General features: G+C 42.9%; 2 protein-coding genes across 2 annotated transcripts in view; both read left to right on the top strand.

The window, feature by feature from the left end:
• The window catches only part of LOC134210994 (FH1/FH2 domain-containing protein 3), a 492884-nt gene that overhangs the window by 19600 nt on the left and 455427 nt on the right, over positions 1–17857 (top strand). The window lies entirely within an intron of this gene.
• Positions 486–1022, top strand: LOC134209294 (uncharacterized). Its single transcript, XM_062685290.1, has one exon. The coding sequence runs from the start codon at positions 486–488 to the stop codon at positions 1020–1022; it is 537 nt and encodes a 178-aa protein (XP_062541274.1).

Here is a 17857-nt window from a genome sequence, read left to right as displayed (position 1 = left end):
TGCAAACTTGAGTTCTTAGGACATCGCATCTCTGAATCTGGTATAAGCCCATCGCATATAAAAGTGAATGCTGTTTCTTCATTTCGTTCGCCTGTTAACGAATCGGAAGTACGAAGTTTTTTGGGCCTTGCGAACTATTTGAATAAGTTCATCCCGGACCTTGCAACGATCGCTGAACCTCTTCGGGATCTCACAAAAAAGGAGAATAGATTCATTTGGACAAACGTTCATGAATCGGCGTTCAAAACCATCAAAAGGCAGCTCGTTTCAGCAAAACATTAGGATTTTATCATCCAGAAGACAAAACGATAGTGGTAGCTGATGCTAGTCCCTCTGGGTTGGGAGCTGTGTTGTTGCAAGAAAACTCAGAAGGTGATCGCAGAGTTATTTCTTTCGCATCGAAATCATTGACCGACACGGAGCGTCGGTACTGCCAAACCGAAAAAGAAGCATTGGCATTAGTGTGGAGCGTCGAACGATTCAAAATGTATTTGTATGGAAAGCAGTTCACTCTTATGACCGATTGTAAAGCGTTAGAGTTCTTATTCACTCCTCGTTCGAAGCCGTGTGCTAGGATCGAACGGTGGATATTGCGACTGCAAGCATTCGATTATCATGTCGTACATATTCCTGGAAATCAGAATATTGCTGATTGTCTTTCTCGATTAGGAACTGTATCATCTGCTGCATTTGATCCAGAAGAAGAAATTGTCATCCACGAAATAGCAGCTCAAGCCGGAACAACATATGCCCTGAAGTGGAACGAGATAAAAGAGGAAAGTGGAAAGGATTCCGAAATCGCCCAGGTCGTTCTACTTCTTGAAACTGGAAATCAGCTAGATTTGCCATTAGCATACCGAGTCATAGCAAATGAACTGTGCTGCATTGATACTGTATTGCTGAGGGTTGATCGAATTGTCATTCCCAGAACTCTTCGAGAAAAGTACTACAGATTGCACATGAAGGACACCCAGGGTGAATATGATGAAAAGTCATTTGAGGACCAATGTTTGGTGGCCTAAATTGGATCATGACGTGGAGACATTTGTTAAGCTTTGCAAAGGATGTACATTGGTGTCAGCTCCAAATCCTCCAGAACCAATAACGCGGCGCGAACTCCCAGACCAGCCATGGGTAGACATAGCTGTAGATTTCCTAGGGCCATTACCGGAAGGTCAATACTTGTTAGTAATTATTGATTATTACAGTCGATACATGGAAGTTTGTGAAATGAAAGAGATAACAGCTGCAGATACCATCAAGGAATTGGCTACTGTGTTCAGTCGTTATGGGCTGCCAGATACACTACGCGCGGATAACGGACCACAGTTCAATGCAAAATGTGTTGAATTTAATGATTTTTGTGAAAGCAATGCCATCAAGATCATAAATACGATTCCGTATTGGCCGGCAATGAATGGTGAGGTCGAACGACAAAACAGATCTATACTGAAAAGGCTAAGAATTGCACAAGAGCTAGGAAAGGATTGGAGATTAGAACTACGACAATATTTGCTAACATACCATTCAACGAATCATAGTGTTACAGGAAAATCACCTGCAGAACTCATGTTGGGAAGGAAGATACGTAACAAACTACCTAGCGTACCACTCATAGAATTAATGGACGAAGAAATTCGTGATCGCGATAAATTACAAAAGGAAAAGAGGAATTTGTATGCTGACAAGAAAAGATCTGTCAAGGAGAGTGGCATTGATGTTGGAGATCGTGTGGTGGTGAAAAGAATGAAGAAAATCCATAAGTTGCAGTCTGATTATTCACCGGAAGAATTTGTAGTCATTCGTAAAACTGGAGGGGATACTACAGTACGGTCATACGATACAGGAAAAGAATACAGGAGAAATGTAGCACATTTGAAGAAGATTCAATTACCAAATGTGACAACAATAGAAGAATATGAAGAGCGAAGAGCCACAAAATCAAATGATCAGAATTGTGAACCCGAATCATCTACAGCTGCAGATTTTAATACCAGAGGATTGAAGAACCGTTGTTCAGTGGAAGAGAAACTTGGAACAAGAAACAAGCAAGCAGAAGAATGCGCTGAAGAAGTTGATAGTAATGAACAGTATACGGAACTAAGTGACAAACGAAGTGATTTCGAACAACTGGAAGAACAAAGACCTACAAAAAGAGTGAGATCTGAACCTAAGAAATATAAGGACTATATTCAATATTAATTCAATTAAAGTAAGGGAGGATTGTAGGGGAAGAGAATAGTAGGCGGTAACTAGCACAAGGGTCAGAGTGAGGAAGAGCAAAACTAGTAGGACGCATGTAATGCAGTCTGGTGGAATAAAACGTTAAATTGTAAATCCGGTTATTTCTGTGTTTGTGTAAAGAATATCCTGGCTTGGCCTATTTCTGATCCTGTTTCTCTACACTAACCTCATGCCTTCGTCCGAAGTCCTGTTAGGTGCTGGACGTTCCACATGTTAGTGGATTATAAAATTATTTAAAAATACAAAGAGACACAGTATACCCTTAAGTGGGCATAAGTGGAACTGACTAAAAATGTTGATCCCGTTTTTCACCAACAGTCAGTCCGCTCGCCAAAGCAAGAGCATCACCGTTTTCGTCACCACCGTAGCCGTCGGTCGTCACCAACATCGATGTTCAGTTGGAAAGGAGACCGGCTTCGTGCACCGGCAAGCACCAGTCAACAGAAGCCAGAAACCTACACAGCAGCACATCGAAGAAAAGGGAAAATATTTTGAGGAAAAAATCCCACAACTCGGTGACGGAAATTTGTCTCGCAATGATTTCCAAATCCTCCTGTCCTGGCCCACCAAAGGTTTCGTCGATGCAGCGGACTTGCTCGGGTGAGTCTGTGATGTCTGTGCACGACGGCGGCACACAATCACGGTTATGAATCATCCAGTTTAGTCAGATTTTACGCCAGCAGCAGCAACAGCAGCAGTGAGATGGATTTATTTTGTTGGTGCATTGCCGGATCGCGGAAGCTAAGAATAGAAAAGTGGGACTCGTACTTCGCAAAGGTGCGAAAGTGAAATGGTGGTATCTGTGAGTGGATACGTCAGAACACACAGTGCTCTGGTTGGGTATTGTTGACTCAGTTAGCAAATCGGGTAAGTGCTTGCCGGACAGCCTTGCTTGGAATGGTTTTAATTATTGGTCTCGTAAGGTGGCCTAGATTATTAAAGTATCGTTAGTTTGTAAAATGTCATTGATTGATAATGATGAACTACTTTAGAAAAGAACTTCACTATCCACTCAATAAAATAGCTATTGAATGATATATATCTGTAGTTCAAATTAAATAAACGTTAAAATATTGGTAAGTCGACAACATTGTAAAATCATGTTACATAGCTCTAGACTAGGAGATGTTTCCTCAAAGCTTCTACTGGTCGACGACAAATGAATACCATGTTAAGATAAAGTGTAAAGCTGATGTAGTAACCTGAACACTATGTTGCTGCTAAGTTCAACTGAATTATGTCCACGGACGCGGAAAAAAATCAAAGATCTTCTAGGTCAATAACCAACTGTTATCGAAATCGAAGAACTGTTATTGAAATCAAAGAAGAAATTTATCAAAGTGATTCAACAACTACTATTTTTAACGTTAATGATCACATAATATGGTAAACTGTCTTGCCAATGTTGCATATTAAATGAAGCTTGAGATCATAAGTATAAGTCAAGTACATTGCTCGGACTTCAGAGAATGTCATTGTATCAGATTCTGGATTATGAGCTAAACATGTTTCCTGTCATCATTCCTGCTCAGTACTTTCAATTTTTATTGCATATTACTCTATGACACTACCCATAATTCCATTACCCATAATGCCGTTACCCCGAAGGCGACTAACCCGAACGCCATCACCCCGAATGGGACACTACCCCGAATGATCCACTACCAAGAATTAGTCCTGATTTCAAGTTTATAGTTTTTTTCATTGAAAACGTTAATCAATAGAAGTTTATTTATAATTCATGTGAATGATTAATACTTGTTTTACGACTTATTCAATAGTAGGGCGACTCCAGTCGAGTAAATTACACAATTTTTACGATAATTTTTATCGTAGATCTGTACTTATTTTTCGAGCCGATAGCCATTTACAAGGTTCATCGTGATTCGTTTCATCAAACTAGAAATGTTGGAAAACAATATAGAACGAATAGTTCTCGTTCCATAAAATTCCGTTACATATCATCTGCTACCTTTGAAGACTGTTAAAACTTAGGTGAAAATTTTGCAGCACGTTCTCATCGAGATAGGGAGAGATCGAGGAATGGAAGGAAAATTGAAATGGATACTCGATCCAAAAAAGCTCCGTGCAATGAAAAACGACAACAAAACAAATGCCATTTCTTGTTGTTGATCTGTTTGTTATTGTCCAAAGATGGTCTAGTAGCCTAAAAATTTAAGCATATCGACATAAGAAGAGTGAATCCAGAACAAAATATAATCAGAACACATCGAGATAGGGAGGTTTTCGAGATGTTGAATAACAAAATGTATGTAGATTGAACGGACCAAGGAAACCATCGACATAGGGAAAGATATCGAGATGTAGAACGTCGAGATGTAGAGAGTCGACTGTATCTCCAATGTTTGCCTTGAATCAGGCGAATGCGTTAATCTAAAGAAGGCATTATCCCCTCTGTTCGCCTTTTACCGGGCAAATGCATCCATCTAGAGAAAGCATTGTCAACTCTGTTTGCATTAAACTGGGCAAATGCATTCATTTAAAGGAGGCTCCATCTACTATGTTTGCCTTCATCATTGAAAGAAGACATCATTTCCACTATACATTTTGTGTCAATTTAAAGAAGGCGTTATCTCCTCAATTACTCTATTTCGTAGGATAGCACTTTTCCAGGGAATAATGGCGTAGAATGATAGTATAGTTAAGTTATAAATAGACGAAAATTCAAAAATGTTGGTTAAACAGAACCTTATGTTTAAATCAAATGGACAAAATTAGATTCACACTAGTCCATTTTTGCAATCAAATTCAGCTGGCAAATGTTGGGGTTTATACTACTTCGACGTACATGCTCATTATGCCTTCTCTGCTCATTGCTGAATGTATCACAAAACCCGTTTTAATTAAAATTTTGTGATATAATATTTGGAGGCCTTCGGAAGACCCAAACTTTCCCAGGAAGTCTGTGTAATTTTTTAGTGCGATTTTGCATGCTTAGTGCCGAGAAAATGATAAAAATGAGAAATAAAGCGATTTGCACTCCAATTTTTGTTTTTTAACGATATTGATATTGGCATGTGTGATGAATTCAAGGATCACTATCCCAATATCTTCTTTAGTAAAGCCCATTCATACTTACGTCAACAAACTTTCTCAAATTCACATTATTTTGCAAAATATTCACAGCATCGAGTACACACTCAGTTTTTAATTCTGCAGCTCGGCAAACATCCGCACAGCCGTCTGCCCAGCAAAATAAAAACTGATATCCCGGCAAAAATGACGTTTTTTAGCTGATTTTCGGCAAATTATTTGCTGACTTTGACAGAAATCTCGGCAAAAAAACATGTTTGCTGGGGCACGGCTATGCGAAACTCGGTAAAAGTTTAACAGTTTGCTGAGATCCCGGTAAAAAAAATTAAGTGTGTAGATCGCGATACGCCCATGGATGCCGTTTACAAGCTTAAAGACTATTACCTCTACTCCATAAATCTCCCCGGTTCGTTTTTACACAGCTTTTAATATAACGAATGAGATGTATTTTTACGCAGCATATCAGACTTTTTCAATTAGATCAGGCCGCAGTTATCACGAATGTTACTAATAGTCCTGGGAACGCCGATCTCGGGTTTTTTTGGTCTCGCAATATGGACAGGAATTTATTTGGGGTGATTACACAATTGATCCCGTGGTGAATTACTTATTCACCATATGTTTTCCCACTGCCTTTTACCAAAGTCTAAATATGGCGAAATAATTCTCGTACAACGATGACGTTTAACTCGACTATTCAGCATAAGTAAGCATTCTACTTTGTGCGTAATAGTTCTATCAGCTCGTGCTCTAAAAAAATTACGCAGTTTCCAAAATGACCGAAAAAAAAGGATGCATTGCTAGCACTTGTATTCGATTGGATTGTCGCCACTACCCTTCAATGTTAAATGAGCAAGTTTCAGATTTTGAAGTTTTGGTTGGATATGAAATTTTTGAAACCAAAGAAAGTGTCATTTAAAAAAAAACCTCCCTCCGCTGTCGAACCAATTTTAATAAACATATCGTCGAGATTATGAATAAAAGCTGATACATCATTGTAGTAAAAAGCTTCAAAATAGTAGACAGGAATGTAGGAAAAACTAACATTTTCCACATTTTGATGAAACATCGGCGAGGCAAAAGCCCTAATGGAACAAACCTACAATGTACTACGCGTCTCCACGCACTGTCTATACCAGACGCATGGTGCGTTGTTTCCTAAGAGCCGCCAGTTGAAAGGCGTTTGGCCTTATCAGATTTCCGGCCGCGAAATGTCACCAATTTTTGAAATGTGATTATTATCAATATGACTGAGATTTTTCTAAATTTCAATATGGCATCAGCTAGCTATTAGTTGGTCAGCTAGCTACCTTCGTAGCTTAGTTGGTTCAAGCACCAGTCTAGCGTACTGTAGGGTCATAGGTTCGAGTCCCATAGAAGGGAAAGTGGTTACCTCCAATATATTTTTCAAATCGATATCTTCCGCATAATGTACATATTTAGGGGGGCCCGTAGCGTAGTTGGCTACACGTTCGCCTTATAAGCGGATGGTCATGGGTTCGATTCCCAGCCCCCTCAACAACCCTTCGTCCAGTATCTGGAAGACGAACACAGCGGATGGTGCTATGGGGGACGCCCGTCCAACGCTTGGTCATCAACCAGTAGCTGAGACATCATGTTCTCTTCAGATGTATTCATCAATAACGTATCCCGAACAATGGCAACCGAAAAATGGCTCTCACAACGGACTACTCTCGATGGACTCTTCGAACAGACTAAGCTGGACAGTGCAAGTGCGTGCGATGATCACCTCTACGATGTGTTAGTAAAAATAGACGCTGTGCTACTATGAATTAAGGCAGTAGTCAGTATGGTCGGTCAGCTCAGTGATGCCTAACGGGCAAAAGAGCTAAAACAAATAAATCGAATTTAAAAAAAAAATTGCATTTTCACATATGAGTTTTCACTTTTCGGCGTGCTTAACCGACGTAAACGGCTGTGCAATCCTTACAAGGAATTTTATATATTCCTGATGTCCAATCCTGATATCCAAGTAACCAGTCGGACAGTGTACTGAAGATAGGTGACATCGCGCCCGAAACCGGTCGACAGAAAGGTAATTTTTAACTCCTTTGACGATTGTAAGAACAATAAGTGTTATGTCTTGTCTTGCGTCGTGTCTTTAAGTGTCGTGTAGTTCTTACGTTAGCACAAACGCAAATCCTTCTAAAGATAAATTAGACGTGTTTTAGTTTTTGATTCGCAATTCTGATTGTGATATATTTGCACTCTGTGAAACATGGATTTCTTCCAAAATAAAATCTACTTCCACGATTTTAACATTATTCGCCAAGATCTTTTGGGCAAAGAAGAATACACAGCTAGGTGTGGAGGTGTGGAAGAGAAGAAGGCGGGGGTGAAAAATTCATTTTCAGTGCAAAACGAAAACAAACCGGCTGGCTCTCCCATACTAAAATCCAAGATGGCTGAATCGTGAGTTTGGCACATTGGAACACCTAGTGGTGTATTCATCTTGTTTTGGGCATCAGAACTGCATGAGATACTAATGGTGAACGCATGGTTGTTTGTTCATCTTAACGGATGTTCATCTTAACTTGGATGTAAATCGTACGGGTGTGATGAAGCAATCACAAATCTTCAGTGAGAATAAAAGGGTTTTTCTCAATATCCTAGTTTCTGCTCGATAATGAATTGTAATGGTAATATTCGTTCTGAAATGTAAATATGTAAACGAATGAAAACGAATTAACGAGGAATTTTATGTGTAGGTCCATTTTGCTCCAAGGGTGCATCAGGCACTGTTCTTCCTTAATAGCAGCGAGGTTTCTAGGCCATGTTACCATTTTGCATTCGTTTATCATGAAGCTAACACGATGATACTATGTTTTCCTAGACCGGAACCCAGCCACCTTCGGCATGGTATTGCATTGTATGCATGTCTTCATCTTGTCTTCAGCATGTCTTGCAGCTTGCATCCCTTGACTGAAGAAGGCCCCACAAAGTTAGAAGTTTGAATTGACCTTTGAAATTAATTCTATATTTTTACGTTTGTCGCACACCAAGGATCACTGGACCTCAGCATCAATCAATTTACTAGCAACAATTACGGGGAATTCTATCTTATTGTTTGCTATTGAAAATTGATTCGAAATTTTCACATTTCTTTATTATTGAAATATAGGTTTTGGAACTCCTGGCCCAAGATAAATACATCACTAGGTGTTCCAATCTGCCACTAGGTGTTCAATTCAGCCATCTTGGATTTTAGTATGGGAGAGCCAGCCAGTTTGTTTATGTTTTGCACCGAAAATGAATTTTTCACCCCCGCCTTCTTCTCGTCCATAAATTTGGCATGTTGAAACACCTAGCTGTGTATTCATCTTGTCCTGGCCTACCATGGGTGGCAGATTTTAATGCAGTTCTGTATGAAACCCTGCAAAATCAGAATAAATTTTCGGCATGTTCAAAATCGGAAACTGTTAAAAAAAATAACAATGAAATTATTAATTATTATTGAAATTTTCTATTCTTCTAATTTTCTAAATTTTCTATTGAAATTTTCTTCCTAACCTTGCAGAATTGTATTGGTTAAGATTTTATACAAAAATTGTGAGATTTGTTTTTTTTGGGTGAGTATTTGGTCAAATACTATTCATTAACTGCTTTACAGCAATTTTTCCTTCATCCAATTGCCCTTCGCTAACATTCATTAGGTACTAGGCCAAATGTGAATTTCCACATGCTGGCAACGATCGCACCACATCGGTTAAGTTTATTTGTTTACGCATTGCGGAGAGAATAGAAAAATGAACCCGTTGCTACTAAAAACAAACTATCAATTGGAACATTCCGCCCATCGCCATTCTCTTCTCAGCTGTTCAACCGACGATGATCTTGGTACAGCTGGATGTGCTCGTTATTTTTTACTACTTCTGAAAACAATATCTTTCGCCGTCAGTGTCGGCGAACCGTAGACACTATGTTGTGGAACGAAAGAGAAATGTTTTCCAATGAGAAAGCGATGCGCTAGTTAACAGAATCTTCACCAAGTGTTCGAATGAACCCGGAGGAGTCAAATTAGCATAATTTGATCACTACCGATGGTTTGTATATTTGTAATGTGATTTTATGGACCAGTAGCTTAGACCAATGATTTATGTAAATTCTTTTTACATAGATTTGTTAGACTAGACACAAATTTGGTAGAATTAAATCGTACCATAAAGAGCGGGAAACATTTAGAAGCTTATGTAACTTGATATAATTTGTCAAGATGTCTAATGCACACGCTTCCTGTCGCTTCATTTCTTATAATTCACGAACCGTTTTCAGGGGAAAGTTGTTTCAAATGTATCGTTCTAGTTTTTCTGAGGTAGGTATATTACATAACATAAAATTAATTTCAAATGCGCGAATCTTTTGAGACAAATTAAAAATTTCTTCACATGAAGAATAAACGGTTAGTTTCGATTGTTCAAGCGTTCAGAACTGGAAAACATTAAATTTCAGTAGAAATTTCTAATAATCTCAATTAAATAATTAAGCTTAACACTGGATTACAATAAAAAACTAAAAAAGGTTTATGATTTGAGTTATTTAGTTCCGCGGTGTATTTCAGACCATGGCTTCATACGCCATTCCCAATACGAGCGGCGGTTAAAATAATCCATTCTCCTTTCGTTTATCCCGAGTCGACACCAATAAAACCATACATACGTCTCTAGGAATTCACAACCAGATACAAGATCTTGTATCCAAACTGGGATCGGAAAATACGACACTTTCCCGACGATTGTCTCAAGTCATCAGGAAGAGTAGGGTGCGAAGAATAAATAACAATTAAAGTGCCAGAGAAAAACAATCTTGTGGTAACGAGCAATAGCCAAGAACGCGTCGCTGAGGAAATCAAGCATCAAATGGAGCAAAAACAAAAAAAAAAATAATGAAAACACTTTTCAACGGAGTGAAAAGTGTAAATGGCCAAACCGGGCTGACAGAGACCGAATAGGTTGAACTCGGCGGGAAAATGTTTCTGTAGTGAGTTGAATAAAATTTCAAGGACGCTGCCTTCTATTTGCGATACGCGTCATCACGTGTGAGGCGATTGATATGTTTAGGAGAATGTTTCGAACAGTTGTGAAAAACGTGGTTCAACGAACCAACGATTTTCAAGATTATTTTTCTACAATTGCTACATTTCACTTACAATGATTATATCGAATAGTTGAAGGATTGTTCCAAATAGAAATTTACCATATATAATATTATGTGTAATGGCAGATGAATTACAATTATAAACAAAGCTTTATTAATTAGTTTGTGTAATTCAATGTGTTGGTAATTTTGTATTTTTTTTTATTTCACAACTTTGTCTTGTACATAATATGCATGGCGATCAGTAAATCATGGTCTATTGAACCCTGCGTTCCACAACCAGCACAGTGGATGAAGGGTTGTGGGACAAAAATTCAAAAGGACAAAACCTCGAAAGAACAAATTTTAAAAATCTTCTATGCAATCTACCTGATCGAAACAGAATGTTCAATAATATGTTAACAATGTGTTTCTTAACTTAAATCTAGAGTCTACAAATTCGGAAGCCTCCATTTGAGAAACATGAAGGCTTTTTCCCGAAAAGCTCAGTTGCTTCGTTGTAAGAGAATTGGGAGCAGGGTTGTTAATCGTTAATTTATCGTTATCGCAGATAAAGTTGATTGTGATCAACGTTATCGGTTGCTACGATAACGATGAATTAACTGAATTACTATCGGAGTTCGATAATTTATCGTAAGTTTACTCGATAATTTTGCGATAATGGGGTTACTAGATTAAGCGAATAAAGTTGGTGTAAAATTTTGACAGGAGTCGAGAATAGAACAAATTGTTTGTAGCTGGTTGGTCAGAGTTAATTTTGATTGAAGCGGGGCACTCTAGAATTAATGCTTAATGCCTGCTTCTCTACGAAACAATGAGAAACGAGGTGCTCTGTTGGTGGTCGGACTTAATTATCTAAGACAGTGACACTTAATTATAAGTATGCTTTTACTGAGAGCGCATGATGCCTTTCTTTTGCTAATCCTTATCGTATAAGCAGAAATATTCACCTGGAATCGGAACCCCTCGGCAATATATTGGGAACCATGTACTAGAAATTTATTTGATTCAGCTATCTATCAGCACCAGTATCGAGTAAACATACTCTCAACAGATTGCTGAACGGATTCCAATCGTTTCACACCATTGTTGTAGTATGGGCTCCAAACGGCTGAACAGTACTCCAGCGTGGGGCGCACTAAAGAGCAATATAGCGATTTTAAGCAATATATGTTAGAGAAAGTTTTCGCGATTCGAACCACAACTGCAAGAGCTCTTGAAGCCTTATCGACGACGTATGCGATGTGCTGCTTGTAAGTCAGTTGTGAATCCAGGAATACCCCGAGATCCTTCATCCAGATCACGCGCTCGATTGTCGTTCCTCTCAATTCATAGTTAAACATAATCGGCACTTTCTTTCGAGAAAAAGTAATAGCGGGGCACTTTGCCGGGTTGATCACCATTCGATTTAAAGAATATCAATTGGCGACGGCGTCGAGTTGGAATTGCAGGTCTACGCAATCTTCAGATAAATTTTGAGGTCGTCTGCATAGGACAACCGTGGACCTTCGATAACAGAATTCACATCGTTGAAATAGAGCAGAAAAATCAATGGTCCCAGGTAACTGTCCTGCGGAATGCCAGAGTGGAAAAACCTGGGTGAATAACAGTCTTCTAAAGTAACCGTTAGTTTCCGATCCGTAAGATAGGAACGGAACCAGCTAACCAGAATCGCCGTTGATTCCATTCCTCTCAAGCTTAGCGATTGCAATCTCATGGTTCACCTTATTGAAAGCAGCAGACAGATCGGTGTAAATAACATCCGTTTGAGCTCGTTCTAGTAAGCTGTCGGTAACATACGAAGTTAGGCACCGCAGATTTGTTGTGGTGGATCGACCGACAATTAACCCATGTTGATCATCGCTCAGATACAGCTTACAATGGAATAGCATTGGATCCATGACAACCAACTCAAACAGTTTTGAAACAGTGCTCAATGAAGTAGCGCCCCGGTATTTATTGACGGAAGGGTCATTTGGCCGAATACCACTAGGCCGAAACCCATCTGGCCGAAAGTCATTTGGCCGAAAGGGTCGTTTGGCCGAAAGGGTCATTTGGTCCAAAGGGTCGTTTGGCCGAAAGGGTCATTTGGCCGAAAGGGTCATTTGGCTGAATTGGTCATTTGGCCGAAAAGGTCATGGAGAGTAAGAAGTGAGACGTCTCTTTTCTCATTCCTAATTTCTCACTTTTCAAATGAACTATTCGGCTAAATTTCCTATTCGACCAAATGACCCTTTAGGCCAAATGACCCTTTCGGCCAAATGACACTTTTGGCCTAATGACCCTTTCAGCCAAATGACCCTTTCGGCCAAATGACCCTTTCGGCCAAATGACCCTTTCGGACAAGCCAATTGACCCTTCCGGTCTAACGACCCTTTCGGCCAAATGACCCTTTCGGCCAAACGATCCGTTCGGTCAAATGACTTTCGGGCAAATGACCCTCTCGGCCTAATGACTTTCGGCCTAATGATCTGTTCGGCTAAATGGTATATATATATAAACAACTTTCTACCAAGTGGCATTCGGCCAAATGGCTTTCGGCCGAATGGGTTTCGGCCAAATGACCCTTCCCCTTACTGATGTCACGCTTGCAGCCTTTTTTGTGGACTGGGAACATTTGCGCCTCTTTCCAGCATGACGGGAACAAACCGGTTGACAGAGAAAGCTGGAAAATGTATCAAAGTGGAGAAAGCAGGGAGACGATGTGTTTCTTGAGTAATGAGGACGGAATCCCATCGGGGCCTGGATGGAATGAGGATTTTAGTCTTGTTGCGGCATTGGAAATCGTCATGTCTGAAACATTCACGCTGCTTAGCGTCTGATTTCTGACCGGGATATTCTCTAACGCAAATGAGATGTGATCGACAGGGAGCTCTTCATTTGAGAAAACGCTGGCAAACTAAGCAGAGAACAGGCTACAGATATCTTGTTGCGTCGAGGCCGATACGTCGTCCAATACCATAGATGAAGGCAATCCTTTCTCCTTGCGTTGCTTATTTACGTAATTCCAAAAGGATTTTGGATGTGATCGCCTAAATTGAATTCCCTGCTCGTATCGGTGATAAGAGGTCTTACTCAAGCGTTTGAATTCGTAGTTGAGCCTGACATAGTGTTGTTCCAGCGGGAGTGTCTGGATCCAGAATATGCTCCCCATCCAAATTAGACAACACAGCTTCTATACTACGATGGTCTGCCTTCCGAAAATCGTACGAAACTGCCGATGAAGTGATGGAGAATTCAAGAGAGCCATAATCATTGACCGCGAAACTAATGCGGGATGATGTGGAACGAGCTTTACTAATGGTGCGGGTGCAGTTGAAATGAAAGGGGAAGTATCGAAGCCGTCCACAAGGCAAAGATCCAAAAAGCGATTGTTGTCATTTGTCACGTTGTTGATCTGGAACATATCTGCAGAACTATAGCTGTCAATACACGTGATGGCTCCAGGATGAAAAGTGGAGAGTGCATGATCAGGACAGAGGAAACCACTATGAATCGGAATCCAAGCGACGCCCGAAAGTCCCCCAATATCGCAATTTCGTCACAAGGGGCCGCGTTGCTCGACACAGTTCTAACTGACCGGCAATGTGCATCGATGAGTTGAAGATCTCGAGTACGGTCTTTTTTTTTTTTTTACAAGGGAGAATGCATTTACACACTAACCCAGTACACGTGCATTGTAGTTGCCAAACTACCACACGGAAGTGTACTGGAGTGTCGGACTCGACCATACCGGTAATACCGACTAAACTCCCTTGGGCTCCACCATCGTTTCCCCCAGGAACTACCTCCCAGTACTACTTCTGGGGGATGGCAGTACTAACGTACTCGCTCATTATCGCTCACACAGGCACCCATGCGAGACTGACTTGGGTGCTCGCTCTATCGCACCCTCGAACACACCCTACATACTCTGTTGTACCTCTGTCATGCCGTGTGGGTCTAACTTGTGTGCCCACCCTTCTCATGCCATGTGCGTCTAACTTGTATGCCCACCCAAACCCTTGATTCATGCTCATACACTCCATGCTTGCACACACGCTAACGCTCCTATGGGTCTTACTTGTGTGCCCACCCTTCTCATGCCGTGCGGGTCTAACTTTTGTGCCCACCCTTTTTATGCCATGTGGGACTAACTTGTATGCCCACCTTTATCATACCATGTGAGACTGCTCACCTCTTTCATTCAGTTCGCGCTGACACATACTACTCGAGTCATTCGGCCTAACACTCACTCTGACATCCCTTGTGGGAAGTTTCGCTTAGGTTCCCACTTCTGACATACCATGTGAGTCTGACTCACCTCGTTCATGCCATATGAGACTAGCTCAACTCGACTCAACTCATTCCTTTCGCACCATGTGAGACTGACTTGGATGCTCACCCACACTCCTCTGCCACGCCGCGGGGTATCAGTAGTCGTAGGAACCAACATTCCTGCGCTACTCCCAGCGCGGCGTGTGCAGTCCATACATACACCTATTCATTCACACTTCTGCCACAGAGAAACAGACGTCTCACTCAACACATGTTTCATCGTTTATCTTTTTAACGGTGGATTCAATTTTTTGTAGGTGGTCGATCGGCCACCGATGGCGCTTCCATCGATTTTGCTTGTGTTTGACGTTTGCACACTACTGCCATCTGGTTGCTGCTTGACCACACACAGGGCATTTAGCATTGGGCGATAATGTTTTCCAGACGATGATTTTGATTGCATTTTGTTCAAAGTGAGACGTCTGTTTCTCTGTGCTTCTGCCATGCTTCGAGGTGACGATCTCGGATGCCACCCGCTGCGCCATTACCTCTGCATGGGCAGACCATTCACACACTTCTTCGCGTTCGGCACTTTCGCTCTAACTAACCAATCACAAGTTAGTCATGCTTGTCGATTGTTGCTCGGCGCGCCAGATTCTCTGCAAGCTGCAGGCAAGCTGAGTGGTTGCAGTCGAGACTGCGTTCCACTTCTCCACCGCTTGACACATCCTTTGGATAAGATTATCCGGAGTTGTGTCCCGGCCGCAAACGTCTAGCATTGCTCTTCTTTCGACGTCGAAACGAGGACATACGAACAGTATGTGCTCTGCAGTTTCGTCAACACCTGGGTAGTCAGGGCAGACGGGGACCTCCGCGTGCCCAAACCTGTGGTGGTACTGTCGGAAACAGCCATGGCCTGACAGGAATTGTGTCAGATGGAAGTGAACCTCCCCATGGGGTCTCCCCACCCAGCTTGATATGTTAGGAATCAGCCGGTGGGTCCACCTACCTTTCGAGGAGTTATCCCACTCGCGCTGCCATCTGGCTACCGAAGTCACCCTGGTACGCTCGCGGGCTCCTCTGGTGCCACGTAGTTCAAAACACTTCTCGTCTTCCCGGATGACCAGCCCGGCTGGCATCATACTCGCTATCACGCAGGATGCGTCGCGCGATACCGTGCGGTAGGCCGATATCACCCTGAGACACATCAAGCGGTAGGTGCTCTCCAGTTTCTGCAGGTAACTGGTTACCCCCAGTGCTTTTGCCCATGACGGGCCGCCGTACCTAAGAATAGATGCGGCAACGCCTGCCAGTAGCCTACGTCTACTGGCGCACACCTTGGAGCTGTTGGACATCATCCTCGATAATGCCGCCACAGCAGTCGAAGCCTTCTTGCACGCATATTCGACATGGCTACCGAAGGTAAGCTTATCGTCTATGATGACCCCAAGAATCTTCAGACTCCGCTTTGAAGTGATCGCGACGTCTCCCACGTGAACAACTGCATGTTGTGCCGACTTACGGTTGCTGACGATAACCACCTCCGTCTTATGTTGAGCGAGCTCAAAGCCTCTCGCACTCATCCAGTCCGCCACAGTGCTGATCGCGTGTTCTGCGGTTAGCTCTACTTCGGGGATTGACTCCCCGTAGACCTCTAGGGTTACATCGTCAGCAAAGCCGACGATCTTCACATCAGGAGGGAACTTTAGCTTCAGAACCCCGTCATACATCAGGTTCCATAGTACCGGGCCCAGGATTGACCCTTGCGGGACTCCTGCGGTAATAGGAACACTTTTCTGACCGGCATCGGTCTCGTATAGCAGCACACGGTTCTGGAAGTAGCTTTCCAAGATCCGGGACAGTCCCACCGGCAGGCTAAGCCGGTGTAACGAGAGCGCGATGGCATCCCAGCTTGCGCTGTTGAATGCGTTCTTCACGTCCAGTGTCACCAACGCACAGTATCGAATTCCTCGCCTTTTCCGTTGGATCGCTACCTCTGCAGTCTTGAGGACTGAATTGATAGCGTCCACCGTGGACTTACCCTTCCGAAAACCAAACTGGTTACTCGACAGGCCATCCGTACCCTCTGCGTACGGGGTGAGTCTGTTGAGGATGATCCTCTCGAGCAGTTTACCCGTCGTGTCGATCAGGCAAATTGGTCTGTACGCCGATGGGTCACCCGGAGGCTTCCCGGCCTTCGGCAGCAGTACCAACTTCTGCCTTTTCCATCTCTCAGGGAAACAACACTCATCCAGGCATCTCTGCATAGCTAGCCTGAACATGTTCGGGTTCGCTATGATCGCTGCCTTAAGTGCACTGTTTGGAACTCCATCGGGGCCTGGAGCTTTGTTCATCGCAAGGGTGTTAGCCACTGCGAGTAACTCTTCGTTCGTCACCGGAGCCACCATTTCGGCCACACTCCCAGCGCCTTGCAGCGCAGGAGGAGGCCAGGAACTTGTGGCTCGGGACGGGAAGAGTACTTCGATAATCCTCGCCAACCGGTCCGGTGACCGTTCGGGGTGAAGAGCCCCTTTGGTCTTGGTCATCACGATCCTATAGGCGTCACCCCACGGGTTCGCATTGGCACCCTCGCACAGGTTGTCGAAGCACGCTCTCTTGCTGCTCTTGATGGCCTTGTTAAGGGCCAGTCTCGCAGCTTGAAACACTTCCCGGCGGACCGCTCTTTCCTCCTCAGTGCGGGCTCGTTGCGTCCTACGTCTAGCCTTGAGGCAGGCTGATCGTAGGGCTGCAATTTCGGCACTCCACCAGTATACCGGGCGTCTGCCATTTCTTGGCAGGGCTTTCCTCGGCATAGTAGCGTCGCACGCGCGTGATAGGACAGCTATCAGCGCATCCCCGCTTAGACTGTCGGTGTTGGCCTCCAGTCCCAGGGCCGCGGTGAAAGTGATTGGTCGCTGTCGAAGTGATTGGTCTTCCACCCACGGACCTGACAGGGATCACCCGCCCTCGAACGCTGCACAGTGCACACCATAGTTGATCTTGAAGCGAATTGTTAGGTGATCACTATGGGTGTAGCCCTCGTCTACCCTCCAGTCCAGGTCCGAGACCAAACTGGGGCTGACAAACGTTACATCTATCCATGACTCAGCCCCATTCCTACGGAATGTGCTACTGGCTCCGTCATTAACAAGCACTGCGTCGAGTTTTGCAAGTGCCTCGAGTAACG

This window comes from Armigeres subalbatus, chromosome 2 (assembly GCF_024139115.2).
Source record: "Armigeres subalbatus isolate Guangzhou_Male chromosome 2, GZ_Asu_2, whole genome shotgun sequence".
Taxonomy (NCBI): domain Eukaryota; kingdom Metazoa; phylum Arthropoda; class Insecta; order Diptera; family Culicidae; genus Armigeres; species Armigeres subalbatus.
This window is presented reverse-complemented; position numbering and strand designations above follow the sequence as displayed.

What these genes read in the sequence shown, in the direction of transcription:
- LOC134209294 (XM_062685290.1), top strand. Translation starts at nt 486, where the DNA reads ATGTATTTGTATGGAAAGCAGTTCACTCTTATGACCGATTGTAAAGCG.